The 18144-nt window shown below is 36.6% G+C and overlaps 1 protein-coding gene across 1 annotated transcript; it reads left to right on the top strand.

Moving 5' to 3' along the window:
• Positions 1-100: 100 nt before the first annotated feature.
• On the top strand, positions 101-16686 carry LOC306873625 (phosphatidylinositol 4-kinase type 2-beta). The gene is made up of 10 exons (XM_079423044.1): positions 101-637; positions 10864-11015; positions 11383-11583; positions 11679-11810; positions 12082-12235; positions 12758-12822; positions 13165-13264; positions 13662-13795; positions 14118-14177; positions 15479-16686. The coding sequence occupies exons 1-10, from the start codon at positions 298-300 to the stop codon at positions 15650-15652; spliced, it is 1512 nt and encodes a 503-aa protein (XP_079279170.1). The 5' UTR covers positions 101-297; the 3' UTR covers positions 15653-16686.
• The last annotated feature ends 1458 nt before the right edge of the window (positions 16687-18144 follow it).

The raw sequence follows: 18144 nt of genomic DNA, 5'->3' as shown, positions 1-18144 counted from the left end.
CTTAGAAAACGATAAACTTGCAACACAATTGCTTTCACCTTTCACACACACACCGGTCTTTGCTGAATCAATTAAGCGTTACTGCGCCTTTAAGAAACCTGTTCGACGATGAGCTTCAGCAGTGCGCGTGCTCGAGAATAGAGGAAGTCGGTAATGGTGACACGAAACAGTTGAGAGCATCAGCGCGTCTTCAAGAAAACAAAAGCCTCGCAAAAACAGACTGTCGGTTATGAAGCGCGGTTTTTGAGAGGTGTCGGAGTTTCTCTGGACAGAGAAAGAATACACCCACAGTCCGCGATGATGGCAGAATGCGATCCCACCGACGGCGAGCCGGAGAAAGGCGGCGAAGATTTAAGGTTCACACCGGAGACGAACTTTCTCGCGTCGGAGGTGCCCGCGGTGTTATTTGAAAAGACCCGGCCGGCGCCGTCGCTAGGACTCTCGCTGAACCCCGGGGCAGCGGTCCGGATCTCGAACTCGACGGAGAGCGTGTTGACGGAGCTGGAAGCGGACGGGTCCGGGGAAGAGACGCTACTGTTACCGGGACCTGCCGGAAATCTCTCACCTCGGGCTGGAAGAGAGAAAAGGACGCGGAGGAACCGACACAGCTCATCATCTGATAATCTAGCATCTCCAGGTGAGATGTATATGAGCTGGATATAATCTGATCGACATGTATTCAGATTAAACTGGCTCAGAGTATAAACGTCACACTTCAACACGTTTTGTTTTGCTTCCCTAACAATGCGTATTTGTTGCATTTATAATATTCCAGGTTTGCAAATGACATGTTTTTTTTTAATTGCTACTTTAACACAATCATCCGAATTAACACAGTTATTAATTAAACATAATTAAAACGGCCGACCACGCCTTTATTTAAATATAGCCACTCCCCCTCTTAAATGACAACAGTTGTTCGTCATTTTGTTGTATAATCTGAATTCAACCGGAGAAAGAACGCACTAGGGACCCGTCTGCATTAGTTTCCACAGCAACCGCGCGTGTTCTGTTTCTTTTGCGTGCGGTGTTCCAAAAAACAGCTAAGGTGCCTTGGGGAACTTTGAAAGGAATTAAATTAAAAACATTTTTCAGCGAAAGGAGAGTTTTTGCCTCCTGTCTTACACGTATAGAACAAGTTTTCATGCAAAATATTATGATATACTCAATATTCTAAATTCACTCCCACACATCTTGCTCTCTGTGCTGTTACTCCATCTGCTTTATCTCAGAACATGGTCCGTTATGCAACCATTTCCACAGTTCAGCTTACATGCTCTTTGAACCCGTGGCACACGTGTACAGGTGACACCACAGCAGCTGCTGGTATATCTACTCAATTCTTGATATTCATGCTTGGCTGTTTCTGTGTGATGCATGTGGTTTAGTCTTTCCAGGTGCATCTGTACTAACAAGATTACATGCGCAGCTGTGGGCTGTATTGATGCAATAAAGTTTTCTTGCATATTAATAACGGGTTCATTTGAATGCAGATGAGCCGAGAGACACTGGCTTTTGTATTATCTCCAAGAACAACATCTAAGCCTTCAATGAAGCAATATGAAACACTAGAGTTTCTCACAGGAGTTGCATTGCCTAGTTAAAATGAAGATATTATTAGCGTTGCATCACTGTGATGTGCTATGTTTGCTTTGTTTTATTGGCATAAGTGTCTCCACAAAGGACGTAAATAGTAAATTTAATTATTAAATTTAAAGGTGCCATAGAATGGAAAACTGCATTTACCTTGGCATAGTTGAATAAGAACAGTTCTGTACATGGAAATGACATACCGTGAGCCTCAAACACCATTGTTTCCTCATTTTAATCTCGTGAATGCAAAAGACCACTGAAAAAAGGAGAATCCGAACATAATACCGACTGTGATGTAACGGTTGGGATCACAAGTAGTTACGCCCCAACATTTGCATATACCCGCCCATGTTCTAGGCCAGCCGAACCATCAGAATTGCTGCAGGTATTGTGAAGAAACAAGCGAGGACAACAGCGAAAATGGCAGATCATGGAAATAAATGTTATGTTCCAGGCTGTGCAGGGATGGGTTGGTGCCTGTATTCAGAAAGGCATGGAAAGCAAAAAAACACATTCTAATAAAATAACACAAGCCACTAAAAGGACATTGTTAGCGCCTTGTTAGTGGTAGCCTGTTACATTACAGTACATATGATTTCACTTACCACATAAACAGAATAAGGAGAGATGACTGAGGATGATGGCGAATGATTTACAGATCCTTAGCATCACTGACAAGCATCTGATCTTGTAAAATGTGTGGTAAGTAATAAAAAATAATACTAAAAAGTAATAAAAAAAAAAAAAAAAAAAAAAAGTACTGCCGCTCCAAAGAATAAACAGAGTTTGTGCGATCTTGAAAGTGAAACTAAAAAGCGATCATGCATTCGAAAGCAGTTTCAATGCCCAGCATATTAATAGTGGCTCCCTGATGCCCACATTTTATTTACAGTATAATGATATAACTGCATGAGAAAGTATTGAAATGTATATTTTCCCTGTGTTTCCTTCCTGCTGTGTGAGCTACTGAAATGAGCCACACTGTGAAACAGCCAGTCATAGCAGAGCTCAACATTATTATTCATGACCCTTCCAAATAAGGTAATAACAGACCATTTCATTCTAGGGAGAAATCCTAGGGTTGTAAATAGACATGTAAAACCATTTGTGGTATCTTAGCCACATACCTTCTATGTAGATATCAGAGAACAATTTAAAATATTGTACCAGTGCATTCTATGGCAACTTTAAATTCAGCCTCCTTGCTTAAATTAGACAATATGATTGGTGAGATCCAAAGGAGGTCACATTACACTTGAAAATGCCTTGAAATCGAGATATGGAAGTAGTGAATGACTGATCTCTTATTTCCTCGTGGTGGTGTAGGCTATATCTGAGTGTCCCAGCTTATCGAAAAATGTAAAAACGTGAAGAGTGGGGAATTGTTTTTTGTATTGGTTGACTGGATTTTGATATATGGGTGTTGGCCGGATGGATCCAAATGAACACAAGCGTGCAAGGTTTAAAGTGGCAAAATTTCACTGTAAGGTCCAGTTATGACATTTAGATCAAAAGGTCAGCTAAAAAAAATTTATAAGATCTATAACATGCATTTGAAAATACACGTGGTGAATTTTTCATGGCAACATCGAATTTGTTCAAATCCGATTTAAAATCCAACTTTTTAGTAATATTTTTATTCAGGATTTGTGTAGGCATTTTGCCTTTATTTATAGAGGGCAGTATGGAGACTAGTGATCGACCGATATTGATTTTTTTTTATTACCGATACCAATTATTTGCATGTCTATGTGCCCGATAACCGATATGCAGAACCGATATTTATTTACTGTTATGAAGTAAATAAATGACTGCGTGAAGTAAGTCCATACTTCACTTTGGTTTTTCCTCCTTTCAGTCATCTTAACAAATTTTTTTGAGAATTAGCAGTCTTTCATGCAGGGCTCTAGACTCATTCTTCCCACTGATCTCACTTTTGCGCACGAGCACATAATTTGGTTGCAATTTGTTTTTTGTTTTTGCTACAACATTTGATTAATCAATGCATGCTGATGAACTTTTCTCATAGTTTATAGTTATATGGTATCGAAAGTTTTCAACATTCAACTCGTTCTTTTTCATCGGTATTATTTGTGATTTCAATTTTGTGAACAGGAATTCCTTTTCGTGCGCTTTTTACTTTCAAATTTGCGATCTTGGTGTCACATTTTACAAGAAAAGATCATTGTCTGTTTTGCTTATATCTATACACCTTTAACTTTTTAAGACTAAAACAAAAGATGGATTCATTGTTATTCTTAATTAAAAAGCGCAACAACAATAAAACAGTACGTTGACAATGACAAACTCTTACATAACATTTATCAACAAAAACGAATAAGACGAGGCATGGCATAGGACACACCACATGCTGTACTATATACCTAGTATATTACAGAATGTTTAGCAAACTCTGAGGAAGCAAATAAATATTAATATATATTTTTTTTAATTAAGGAAAGCAAAAAATAAAAAGCCTCCATAGCATAACCTGAGGTAAACAGCAAAGATAACATGCTTCTCAAAACGAAAACAAAAAGAAAAGTGAAACTAAACTGGCTGTAGCTGACAGGACTTGCATGTTTTTTCTACAAGAATACCACCACGTTCACCTTCTCTGGTTTAAGAAGCGGTCTTTTACTTTAGTTTGAAAACAAATCCATCCGTTGCGCTCCATCCGCGACGCGCACCTTCACGCTCGTGCTGACGCGGCGAGTATGAACCAGGCTCTACCCACTAAGCGCTCGTGCTGAAAGCACCTCTCTTCACGTGATCAGTGAAATCTGACTCCTGCTATAATGTGCTGCGGCTGGCAGCACGCGCTGTATGAAGCAGACGCTTTGGAGTAGCGCAGACCTGGCACTCGTACAAATGCGACCACGTCAAATTTTAACTCGCAAACAATTACCATTTTGGTCGCAGTCTAGAGCCCTGTCATGTTCAATTTAATCTTCGTATTACAACAATAAAAAACATTTTATTTATAAAAAGCTTTAGCAGCAACACTAATATTAGCAGTAAGCAAAATGAACATAGAAAGTCTAATGTTTTCAAATGGAGAAAATAAAGGAAAGGAGTCATATCAACTTCATTTTTAACTACAGTTTTAGTAGGTTTATAAGCTGTTTAATAGGATAAAGAGTGAAGAATAATTCACTGGATGATGTTAATTCACGGAATAATATTCTCTGGAATATTGGAATATAACAAGCATTGTATTTTATAGCATTTCTCAACTGGCATGCTCTAAATTATGCTGCTGACAGAGTGGTTTATCTATGCCTTTACACAGAACTATAGGCTACTCAAACTGCGATCGATCGCGGCGATAATAATTAATTTCCATAGAGTTGTATTAATTTAGATGTTTATAAACGAAATAATGGTTATATAGTAAGTGTTAATACAATTTAGGGTGCTTCAAAAAAGTGAATCTTGTTAAAAGTTACATGCGGTGTCCGAGCTGGAGCATTTCTTGAGCATCAACCCGCTGAGTGAACTGCAATATGAAAGCGGCTTCACGAGACTAATGATGAGCATATAGACAACAGAGAGAGAATTACATTCAATGCTTTTCTTTCCAACATGCAATCATTCATGGCTGTATTATTTAATTCATGCAAAGTTACGTCTTTATTGGGAGAGGACTTGACGGGTTATCTATGTGACTCCGACTTCACGAGACTAATAGACCACAGAGAGAATTAAATTCAGCGCTTTTATTTCCACCATGTGCTAATTCATGGCTGTGTTATTTCAGGCAAAGTTATAGCCTATCTTTATAGGGACAGGGCTTGACAGAGTATCTTATTTATCATATTTCTTAGAGCCAAGTTGCATTTAAACTATATATCAGGCATTTATGTAATACATCTAATTTGTGCATTAATGCCTGTAATATTAAATAGTTTACTAACTACAGCAAATCAAGTACCTGCACGCCATTGCTGTCTCGTCTCCCCTCAGATGCGCTGCAATTTCGATCCTGCGCGCAATTCTGAAAACGTCCACAAGATGGCGGTGTTTATCGGGGAATCTGATATTACAAAACCGATATTCGATTATGGAAAAATGCTTAAATATCGGGAAAAATATCGGTAAATCGATATATCGGTCGATCTCTAATGGAGACAGGAAGCAAAGTGGGATAGAGAAGAGGCGGCAGGATGGGAAAGTACCATGAGTTGGGACTCGAACTCGGGTTGCCCATAGCGCAACAGTGCAGTTCACAACTCTGACCTAAAATTCAACTTTTAAAGGGTATTGTGCAGCTGGTCATTATCACAAAATTAACTCAACAGGGTCAGAAAATTACCAGGTCTTGTATCACCAAGGTTTTTGTTTTGCACGGTTTGCTGTAATATGCAAGTGGATTGGCTGTGGAAGTATAAATACTCCTGTTAAAAAAAAAAATTAAATAGTATTTTTTTATTTATTTTCAAATGTCTCCAGTGAGCCTAAAATATTCAGAAGATCTGAAAGAGAATTAGTAGGGAAATTATTATTTTTCAACTCATGCAATTTTGGCGGCATGACAAAGACATATGCGTCTGCAGTTATTAATTTCAATGGATGAGACTCAAGACTGGCTCTTTTATTTTGTGTATGAGATCGATGTCTCGCGGTGTGTTGACAAGCAGTTTGATCAACTATATCTACACTGAATGAATTGGGGAGTAGAATGAGTTTGTCATAACTAGTAGGGATGCTCCGATCAGGATTTTTGCAGCCAATACGAGTACCGATTTCTTGTCATGTTGATCGGCCGATGCCGATTCTGATGCTTCAAGCTTTATATAACATATGTAATAATATGATATAAATAATTATAAAAATTATTCCTTATACAGTGAACATTTTAATATTCCTTTAAAATGGTGTTTATGCATAACATTATGTATATCAGGGATACTTAATATAAGACAAAAATAAATGCAAACAAAATGTCTGATGCAACCCAAGGCAGAGATGGGCTAGGACTCGAGTCGCAGTTTTATAGCCTTCAGACTTGACCTGAAATGACTCCAGACTTTATTCGACTCGAGGAAAAGGACTTGTGAATAATTTAAAAGCAACTCGAGTCTTTTATCCTTAAATACGTCTATAAGTGCATCCGCACCCCGGCATCCATCCGGACTCAGAGCAGTAACAGCAGCACCATTTTAAGTGAGTGGCGCATAAAAACAGCGGAGCGGATCATATTACAAGCGCTCCGGGTCGTTTATGGTAAATATCTTTCAGTGCTATATCCTCGTATTTTTATCTAAAGCTAAACACGCTTTATTCAAGCCCTTTCAGCTCCGTGCGCTTTCTCTCTCTCCGGATGCGCGCCGGTGCAAAGTTCAAGAGCTGCCGTGGTTATTTTAACAACAACAACAACAGAAACACGGTGAGAGGCAAAATTATAGATTACTTTCACTAAAATACAGCAGAAAAAAAACAATGCTGCAAATACAGTTATTTTTCTATTTATCTATAACTTATGACTCAAACCAGATGTAACAAGACGTTTCTGATCTACATTTAGCTATATATATTTATATTTGTTAGATGGCTAGGTTGGAATTTAAACTTTGAAACTGTTATTCTTTTCTGCTCAAGATGAGAACGTTTTGATTATCCAATGTTAGAGAGAGGACAAAACAAATAGAAACATTTAAACTTCAATATGGCGAAGTCTGATGTAACTCATAAGGTTTAATACTGTCCAATATAAGACTGAAGAGGAAAAAAGAAATTGAAACATTTAAACTACTGAAAGAACAAAACAGAGTAGTTTCACGGTTATCCATGGGCGCTGCGGATAATCCGCGTGTCGGGTAATAAAAAAATGCATTCTGATTATTTGCGGGTGGGTCACCGGTGGATAAAATAAATCATAAATGATGCAATATTAACTAAATTTTTTCATTAGGCAGACGATTTCATTTGTGTGTGTGTGTGTTCGCCTGATCGGGAAGTTGAATATAGTCAAACAATTTTTCATTGTTTCTTGAAATGTCATAGGATTTCCACATTGGCGATGACTGCATCATATGCGTCGCCACGCGTTGACGTCATCAAATTGTGATCGGAACATGAGATCGGCCAAATGTATGAGTACCGATCGAGTCATAAAATGTGAATATCGGCCGATACCGATCTCCGGCTGATTGATCGGAGCATCCCTAATAATTACACATTCTTGCTAAGAGGTTTTTTTTTTTTTTTTTTTTTTTTTTTTTTTTTTTAAATCGTGTCATTTATGATCATTTATGTTTATGATATGTGTTTGCATGGGTGTGTCTGTGTACAAGAGAGGGAAAGTGTACTTGTCATCTTCTAAATGTTTAATGGCCATCAGAGAGGTTCTGTCTAATGGACTCTCTTATTCACCCAGGGAAATATGCCCAGAGACCATCAGCGGAGTGTGTTCGTGTGTTTTACCTTTTAGAGCCTATGTAGACCACTTTTAGTTAGTTTTACTGCTGTGTGTGCATTCAGTGTAGTGGATTCTGAATAAAAGAAATAAAACCCTCCCTGGGTACAGGTTTCATGTGACATGTATGCGTGTTCGGCTTTGTTCACACTGGTTTTCGAACTTGATCTTTAGGTATTTACTGTCTGCACTGGCATTTTGCAAGTGGTTGAATCTGTTTGTACATTGCTGCTGCATCGGTTTCTATAGTAATAATAACGTATGCATCGGCAAGATGCCGCAAGGCTCTCTTTCTACAGCTGAGTGTCAAACCACTTTTGGATGTGGTTTCGATCAGGTTTGTAAACATTGGGTTTCATGTGGTTTGTTCAGAATACAAAAAAGAAAATCCACTTGAATCACATGCCTTTTTTTTTTTTTCTTTCTGAGCAATGACTCAGTGAGCAAGTTGTTTATGCAGTTTTCAGTGTTAATAAGAGACACACAGACCCTCTCTACTTTAGTTTGGAATGGATGGTGACTGAATCATCTGATCTGATCATCAGCTCCCTCTACGCAGATCACATGAGTGTGTGTCTGTCACTTGCATGTGAAACACTGATACAAGTATACGCATTAGAAATCAGATGTATTGCCTCAACTAAAAACAAACAAAAAAAAAACTTTCTGTGTTTAAGAGAAGTTGAGTAACTCTGATAAATGGCCATTTTGGACTGGATGAATTAAGTAGGCTCGCTGTGGTAGTCTGTTATACATGTTAGTGTTTAGCCGCATAACGTTACATTACTTGCCCATTGCCCCCACCGTAGTTTTGTATAAAAGTAAAAACTATTTAGTTCAATTGACGCTAAAATTATAAACTGAAAGCTTTTGCTTCATACAGCAGTAGCAACAGGAGTCAGATTTCACGGTTATGTGAATATAGAAAGAAGAGATGACAAGATGAAGGCAGAGGACTTGGTGATAGAGAAAAGCAAAAGCACCTATTTGACAACAATTCTGTTTAATTTAAGTGAGATTTTTCTTTGTTTTTCACTCAAAATTATAATGAACAAACATTATTTGTGAATTAAGGGGGAAATCCAAAGATCTTTTAGTGTATACAACACCGAGCCCCTCATGTGACATTGAGAAAAAAAAAAAAAAAAAAAAGATTGTTGCCACAAAATAAGAATTAATTCATTTAAATTTAATTGTGGCCATAAATTAAGAATTCGCTTAATTTCTTAATTTGTGGCCACAATGTGCGGGGCTCTGTACGACACCCATCTTATTTTGGTTAATAAAAGTTCTGTCTAATATAAGTGTGTTTGTCATTGTTCTATATTATTATGTTTTTCATTAAGAATAATGCGTCCACCATTTTTAAGCATTCGTGTGTTTAAAGAAAGGGAAAAATGTGAAGATCTAATGATTAAAGTGCTACAAATCATGAGCGTCACCGGCAAATTTCTTCTCTTGTAAAATGTGGAGTGTAATCTGTAAATATCAGCATTGTCAATTTCCTCACTATGGCATCTCTATCATAAGCTTGAATCATGAAAAATGATTATTTTGTTGTTTTTGCAATAAAATTACCATTTTAGATAAAGAATAATTTGTATCTTTAAGGTACCAATATGCACCTCTGTAGAGCTATAATGTTTTATTCATAGAATAATTATTGGAGCACAAATTACTACTTTAAATTTCTAAAATTAAAATACTATTTTAGTCTTTCTACTTCAAAATTCCTCATTTAATTCAGTGTTTTACTTGCTGTTTCTTTGTAATTGTGAAATTTACTAGCAATTTCTGATTGAAAATTTTGTAAATCTGAAAAAGTGTCAATATAAAAAAAAAAATAGGACCTAAAGGACATGGTGTATGATAGATGATGCCTTAAAGCTGTTATAAATGGAAGCAGCAAATTTACCTTTTTTTTTTTTTTCTCTCTCTGCATCCAAGTGAAACTGATTTTCGAAAAAAACAAACAAAAATAAATATGGAGTCTTGTCTTTCAAACAGTTTTTGATTGGATGGAGACAGATCTGAATGCAAGCTAGGAGTTGATTAATATGGAAGGGGTGGTTTAAGCAGAAAAAAATGTGGAAGTCCAGTATATGTTGTTAGAAAGGTCGTTCTTTTCACAAATAACATGTATGGATGAATCGTTCAGAATAAGATAATTATGCATGCCAGTGGGAAAAATACATGAAAAGTAATAAAAAAAAAAAAAAAAAAAAAGAGTAAATTTTGTCTATGGAAAATCTAGAAGTCATCTCTTTGGTGTATTCACGTCTAATCGGAGTTAAACTAGTCCTCCAAGCTTGCACAGGATTCCTAGTTGCTGGATTCTTTTTTTTTTTTTTTTTTTTTTTTTTCTGCCAAATTTTACAAAATAGTTATAAGAACCCATATTTAAGCTGTCAGTACGTCGTACAGAAAATGAAAACATTGAGTTTGCCGGACTTAGACGGTAGATGAAATCACTTAGACGGTAGATGAAAGGTTCAATATCAATATATATATTTTTTTTTCAGTTTCTTTGCACTCCAGAAATGCCCAGTGCTCTTTTAATTTTTATCTTTCTGAAGGCTAGTTTGCAGACAGAGCAAAAGTGTTTGACTAAATTGCATGCTCACTAGTGATTCAGCTTTGAGGCTTGGATTTCTAGGAGGTGGTTCAATTTTGTTCCGGATAAAGGCCTTGAGCATGAATTTCACTCTGATGGAAATTATTAAAAGAAAATCATTCCCCAAACGTTCTGCTGTATGGCCTTTTGAGATGAGGGGACATATTTACATATAAATGCAGACATGCAAGAGAATATTTGCCGCAACGTTCATTTGAATCACTTTGTGTGCATATAGGTAATAGCAGTGGAGAATTTAACCATTTCCCAGAAGACCCAGAGTTTGCTGAAATTATCCAGAGGGCTGAGCAGGCCATAGAAAATGGCGTCTTTCCCGAACGCATCTCGCAAGGATCCAGTGGAAGCTACTTTGTTAAGGATCCCAAAGGGGTATGTTTATTTGATTGTTAAATGTTGAAATCGACCCTGAAATAATCGGTTTTAAAAGTCATAACCGAAAACAAAAACTAATGGGATGACAAACGTAGAACTACTTAGTAGGCTTGGTGAGTATTCATGCACCTCACGTTATTGTGCAGTTTGTATGCAACATCATGCTTATTAACATCATGATAATTTATGCATGATCACTTCTCTCCTGTGAGCTAAACGAATACATTTATGCATGAATGTTAACGTGGAATCGGCTTGGATTCATTCTCTCAAAAAATATTTCCTTTTACGATATAATTCAGTTATTTTCAAATCTAGTGGTGTTAAATTAGATTTTTCTTGATGCCTGTATCCTCTCCTTTAGAAAATCATTGGGGTATTTAAACCAAAATCCGAGGAGCCTTACGGTCACTTAAACCCTAAATGGACCAAATATTTCCATAAAGTCTGCTGCCCGTGCTGTTTTGGCCGTGGTTGCCTCATTCCTAACCAGGGCTACCTCTCTGAGGCAGCTGCCTCACTCGTTGACCAAAAACTGGGCTTGGGGATTGTACCCAAAACTAAGGTGAGGATGGGTGTTATAGAAGTATTTAAATCTACTTTAAGAAATAGCTTTGCTCTTGGAATTAAGAACCAAACCTTTTGCCCTTTTGTTTTCAGGTTGTGAATTTGGCCAGTGAGACTTTTCACTATAGTGCAATTGACCGTGCCAAGTCCCGTGGTAAGAAATATGCACTGGAGAAAGTCCCCAAAGTTGGACGACGGTTTCACAGAGTTGGTCTTCCTCCAAAGGTAACCTCGAAAATGATCCCAATCCATCTACTCGCCGTCAAACCTCTATTACAAGGAAATATTTTGCCAGTGTTCACGCTGCTCTTTTCCATACAGTTAAAGCATGAATTGACACAAATCTAGGTTTTCTAGAATCCATATGCTTGGTGTCATTATTTGCTGAAAATGTTGAGTCGGTAGCTCTTAATTCTCATTTGCACTTTTTTGTTATAGTTATTACACCTGCCTTGTCACGTAAAAATTGAATTGAGAGCAGCAGTTTTTTGTGTAGGTGGGCTCATTTCAGCTGTTTGTGGAGGGCTATCATGAAGCAGACTTCTGGCTGAGGAAGTTTGAGGCAGAACCTCTTCCAGAGAACATGAGGAAGCAGCTTCAGTCTCAGTTTGAGAGGCTGGTGGTGCTGGATTACGTCATCAGAAACACAGGTACCTAATGCTGGTGTTCAAGTTCTTTTTTTGTTTAACCCATTCTTCTTCAACTTATTCCTTTTACCAAGCTTCACCATGGTAACCACAGTGTTCATCTCAGATTTTTACTAACAGGTTTATTTTTACTAAATTGGCTATGCTGTAAAGTAACTTCAGTATTGGTCACTACTGTCAAAAAATGCTTTTTACATTTATTTTTGAATGGGTATCAATTAGTTTTTTTTTATTTTATTTCTATGGTGTTTTGAGGAGAACTGCGGTTGCCCGTTTTTTTAATTTTTTTTTGTACTTATTTCAAGAATTTACCATGGGGTCTCTTGTTCTCACTCTTGTTGAAATTTCTCATCTCTTTTCAGGCAGACTTTTTCCATTATCTTTCTTCATTTCCACTTTCTGCCTCCCGCCCCTTACAAATGTGCCATGTCTTTCAGCGTAACATGTTATGACCACATAAAAGAGATGCTAATTGTTTACAGAGACTTTGAAAAGGAAATCTGATATCTCTTTTGGCTTCTTCAGACCGAGGGAACGATAACTGGTTGATCAAGTATGAGAAGCCGGGCGATGGAGAGCTGACAGAGAAGGTGAGCTGAGGGATATTTATAGAGCCCCTTTGTTTGCAGTGCTGGGCAGCTCAAAGAAAATGCCATTACTGAGAACCATGGGCAAATGCAGGGGTATCATATTCATTTTTTTAATGTAAAATAACATGTTTTTTTTATGGGCATGGCATGTCTTGGTAAACAGTTCCTCCCATATGCACAGTAAAGCTCTTTAAACATCACACCACGTCAAACATGGACCGATTCAGTATTGCAAAAGCATTTCTATTAGCTCAAGTTGCTGCAGGGGTTATATTATGGATGTAATGATGATTGCTTCCCAGTCACAAATGCTGAGTTTCTTTTCCACACGTCTGTCCTCAGGAATCTGAATGGACTGACCCAAAAGACTCGGCCATACAGATTGCAGCTATAGATAATGGTTTGGCCTTCCCTTTCAAACACCCCGATGAGTGGAGAGCATGTAAGTATTTCGTATTTTTTTTTATTTTTTTTTTGTTAAATATATTCACCTGTTTTCTATTTTAATAATAAAAAATATTACTTATTCCTGTGATGGTAAAGCTAAATTTTCAGCAGCCATTACTTAGTTTTCAGTGTCATGTTAAGCTTTAGAAATCATTTTATATACTGATTTAGTGCTCGGTTAACATTTATTTTTATCACTGTATAAATGAGTTGAGCTTAATATTTTGTGGAAACCATGATATAACTTTTCAAGATTCTTTGAATAGACAGAACAGCATTCATTTTGAAATATAAATCTTTTGTAACATTCTAAAGGTCTTCACTGTCATAGTTAATCAATATAGTTAACATGGTTAATCTTTTTTTTTTTTTTTAAATCTTGGTGCATGTAGATCCGTTCCACTGGGCATGGTTGCCTCAGGCCAAAGTGGCCTTTTCCCAAGAGACAAGAGACCTTGTGCTCTCACGCATTTCTGACATGAACTTTGTACAGGACCTCTGTGAGGACCTTTATGAGATGTTCAAGGTAAGTTTTAACAGTGCTGTACTTGTATTCTCACCATTCAGTGCAATGCATTACTTGTTGTTAAAGTGTTGATTTGGCTGTAGTTTATTTTGAGACTTAACTTCTTGGACAGGGCTTTAGCATGCTGTCAGTTTCTGTTCGCAAGCTGGAGCTTAGCATGCTGTCAGCACACTAAAACCCTTAAAGAAGTTTACTGTATAATCTTGTGCACTGGTTTGCAGTACAGTTGGTTAATCTTATGCATTAATTTGCAAGAATCTCTCTATGGGTGACTATCTTTTTAATATTAAATGACTTTTCACATTAACAACTCTGATTTCAGACGGACAAAGGGTTTGACAAAACCATGTTTGAGAAACAGATGTCTGTTATGAGAGGACAGGTAAGTTTTATGCTTTGAGATGATTTTACATTGCATTCTCGGCTATTCCAGAAATAGTGTGATTTTTCTCACATGCTTCATTCTCACTAAATGCTTCATAATGAAAAATTCACAGCTAACGTATATTAATACACCCAGCCGTGATGCTATTTTCAGCCTATCACAGCTGAGACTTAGACCTGAATTTAGACCTCCGATTTGCAATGCCAAGGAAAATGATTGTGCCTCTAAAATTATTTTAAAAAGCAAAAAAAAAACTCTCTCCAACATGCTATTATTCTCTACTGTTCAAAAGTTTGGGGCCATTTTATTATTTTTTTTAATCCATTATAGATTAAAAACAGTAATATTGTAAGATTTTTACAATTTAAAATGAAGACTTTCATGAAGACAGAAGTAATGGCTGTGGAAAATTCGGCTTTAGTGTCACATGATCCTTGTGTGTCGCAATAGCCAAAAATACATTGTATGGGTCAAAATTATCATCTTTTCTTTTATGCCAAAAATCATTAGGATATTAACTAAGATCATGAATATCTTCCATGAAGATATTTAGTAAATTTCCTACTGTAAATATCAACTTAATTTTTGATTAGTAATATGCATTGCTAAGGACTTAATTTAGACAACTTTAAAGGCGATTTTCTAAATTTTTTTTGCACCCTCGGATTCCAGATTTTCAAATAGTTGCATCTCAGCCAAATATTGTCCTATTCTAACAAACCATACTTCAATGGAAAGCTTATTTCTTCAGAAATGTTTAAAAGTTTACCCTTATGACTGGTTTTGTGGTCCAGGGCCATATATGCTGATTTGGTGCTTAAAAAAAAAAAAAAAAAAAAATCAATATTTACCCATATAATTATTTACGAACACTATATTTCTCTCTCATAACTTTACCAAAACCCACACTGGATCGCAGTCAGAAGTTATTACACAGTCAGTGGTTATTGATAGTGATGTTAAAATACAAGTTTTGTATTAATTTTGTATTAAAACAATTTTTACCATTACTTTGATAAATATAATGCATCCTTGTCGAATGTTATTTAAAAAAAAAAAAAATTTATAAAAAAACTTGATTCCAAACGTTTGAACCGTAGTGTGTGTATGTATGTATATATGTGTGTGTGTATGTGTATATATATATATATATATAATTATTATTAATATAATATAAAAAATATTAGAAGCAAATTAATCACTTAGAAGTATACTTCATCAGGAAGTAGTGTTGTTTTAAGAGATGCATAAAGCCTCTACTGCATGTAAAATCATATATGCCTGTTCTTATCAAATAGATCTTAAACCTGACCCAGGCTTTGAAAGATGGGAAGAGCCCTATACAGTTAGTGCAGATGCCTCGTGTGGTGGTGGAGAGGAGCCGTGGAGGAGGCCAGGGTCGTGTGGTCCAACTGGGAAATGCATTTACCCAGACCTTTCACTGCAAGAGACCCTTTTTCACATCCTGGTAAAAGGGCCACTCGGAGAGGACGAAGACAAAAATGGACGAGGGTCCTATTCGAGAGACACTGGATGATGAACATTCTGAAAAAGGCTTCCTGGGTGAATGTAGCAAAGGGAGAGACTTAAAAAAAATGCATGGAGGATCCAAGGCCTTTTATTTTCCTGAGCCTTTTCCCAGAATTCTACTCTTCAGCTTGCTATGGCTGTCAAGTTGGAATGTCAAAAGGGAATCGTTCATTGAAGATGACATTTTGTGGCGACCGCCTTTCTCAACTGCCAATTATTTTATAAGTATAACTATAGATATTATAAATGAAGAATGATGCATAGAACTTAATTTAAACTTGAAAAATGCTTGAATGTAACTTGCAAGTTTACATTTTACACTTCTCCTGAGGACATTTCAACACCAAGAAGTACTGGTGCCCGTGGTATTTAATATGATGAATGTATTTGCGGATTATGTAACAGGATGCTGGCAACAGTACATACATTGTTAAAGTTGGGTGCTTTGTAGCCCCTAGGAAAAGTATAATTACAAAAGGTTTCTTCTCTCACACAATCCAGTGTATGCATCTTGGACTTTGTATTTCAGCTGAGCAATTGTTAATGTAGAGCTGTATATTTAAAATGAAGTAAACAAAAAATACAAAAATAAAGCTTTGGGATTGGTAAAAATAGATGCAGTGTTATATTAAACCATTTATTTATTTTTGTCCAATGTATAATGGTTCCTGGGCTTTTGAGGCTACTCTGGAACCAGAGCTGCCATTTCTGTCGTGACAACTGTTTAAGACAACTTGTTTTTGGGGGGGGGATATCAAATTTCTTTACAACAAATTTAAAAGATGTAATAAGTTACTTCCTCATTAATTATCCTGTCACTCAAGAGACCTTAAAAATCATCCGACCACTCGACGTGTGTTTTGGAGTGGCCATCTGAGGCAATTGACTAAAATGTTTGAGGTACTAGTTTTTGGGTCTGCCATTGTTGCCACCCTGTGGGCACTTTCAGTAATAACACTAAAAACCACTTTTTTGCATACCCATGATGAACGTGTTGTTTTTGTCCTAAACGTGGTTGTACCTGACTGTTTATATATATATATATATATATATATATATATATATATATATATATATATATATATATATATAACGAGTCTTGTCCTAGAACAAAGCACAAAGTAACTGATGTAAGCCGAGTATTTGCTTCTACTGTGTGTTTAGAAGCTGCATGTTTTCAAAGTGATCTATAGGTGGCAGTGTTCACTCAAACGAGCAGCACTTACTCACGGCCTGAAAAGAACATCAATGAGCACATCCTGGATGAAGTTTTTCCACTGGTTTATCTCCAATGTCAAAACAAGCCTGAGAAGTTGATTAATCACCCATTGCCGCTGGACTGAGAGAAACAAGTACGTAATTTGCTGTTCAGCCATGTTCTTTTGAACACCGAAATAATGTTTTAATGTCTATCAGATATCCGAATTGCATATTAGGCTGTTTGTGTGTGTGTGAATGGCCTAAAATTGCTTAAGTTGGTATAATTGAGTCACGCGGAAGTGATGGGAGGCCTACTTCTGACTACCAGGTACATTTTTTTTTTTTTTTTAAGTATATAATCCTTCCATACAGAAAAAAAAATGAACCAAAAAAGACCAAATCATGAATATGCAAATACGTTGTTATACGTTATATCCAAATACTTATGTAGAGACTGTAGGCTATATAAACAATTGCTGATGTTGTTTAAGGAATAACGTCTCCTGGCCATTGTTGGGCTCGTTGCTCAAAAATGTAATTTATTACTTGTTACTAGCTACTCCTTTCAGAAGTAATAATATTACTTATTTTCTGGCAACAGTGATTATAGTTACTCTAGGCTACCAGGTACATTAAGCTTTAGATTACAACTGCGTAAGTGTAAACAATTTACAGTAACTTTTTTTTTTTGTAATTATAGTGTACCTATTCAGTACCTCCGTGTAGGTATAAGGGAATAATATGTGAAGTTTGGGGAATAAAGGGGTAATGACCTGTAAAAATACAAATTATTTCTACTGTATTTTTAAACTAAGTGGTACCTATTCTAATATTACGTGGTATGTAGGCTATAAAACAATCTTATATTTGCAAGAGATTTAGCAAAAATGTACACTGTGTAGGCCTACTTTTTAAAAACTCTGGGTTATTGTTTCAGAATGCTCGGTTGAGACTATTGCGTTAGGAAGCTGACTTGATTTGACCCAATTTGGGTTGATATCAGTAATAAAAGTAACCCGACGGTCCTAGTGTATCTGTGTTTGCGGTGCTCATGACAGGAATGTGTTGAAAATACAAGAAAACTAATCGAAGAGGAGAGAGAGTTTTGAAATTGACTGGAATGTGTTCTTTTAAAACTGGAGAGTTTTGTCCGAGTATGTTCTCACAACATTGAGCAGTAAAGCCGGGAACTGAAGTAGTCAAAATGGTGCTTTCGGACGTGGATCACAATGGT

The sequence above is a fragment of the Barbus barbus genome (genome assembly GCF_936440315.1).
Source record: "Barbus barbus genome assembly, chromosome: 8".
NCBI classification, from domain to species: Eukaryota; Metazoa; Chordata; class Actinopteri; order Cypriniformes; family Cyprinidae; genus Barbus; species Barbus barbus.
The sequence above is the reverse complement of the archived record's forward strand: the minus strand, read 5'-3'. Positions and strand labels throughout refer to the sequence as shown.

Bases quoted from the DNA above. Each gene is read 5' to 3' on its own strand.
- LOC306873625 (XM_079423044.1), top strand. From the start codon at position 298: ATGATGGCAGAATGCGATCCCACCGACGGCGAGCCGGAGAAAGGCGGC. The intron at 12,236-12,757 runs GTACCTAATGCT...TGGCTTCTTCAG, and splicing joins TTACGTCATCAGAAACACAG to ACCGAGGGAACGATAACTGG. The intron at 14,178-15,478 runs GTAAGTTTTATG...CTTATCAAATAG, and splicing joins TGTCTGTTATGAGAGGACAG to ATCTTAAACCTGACCCAGGC.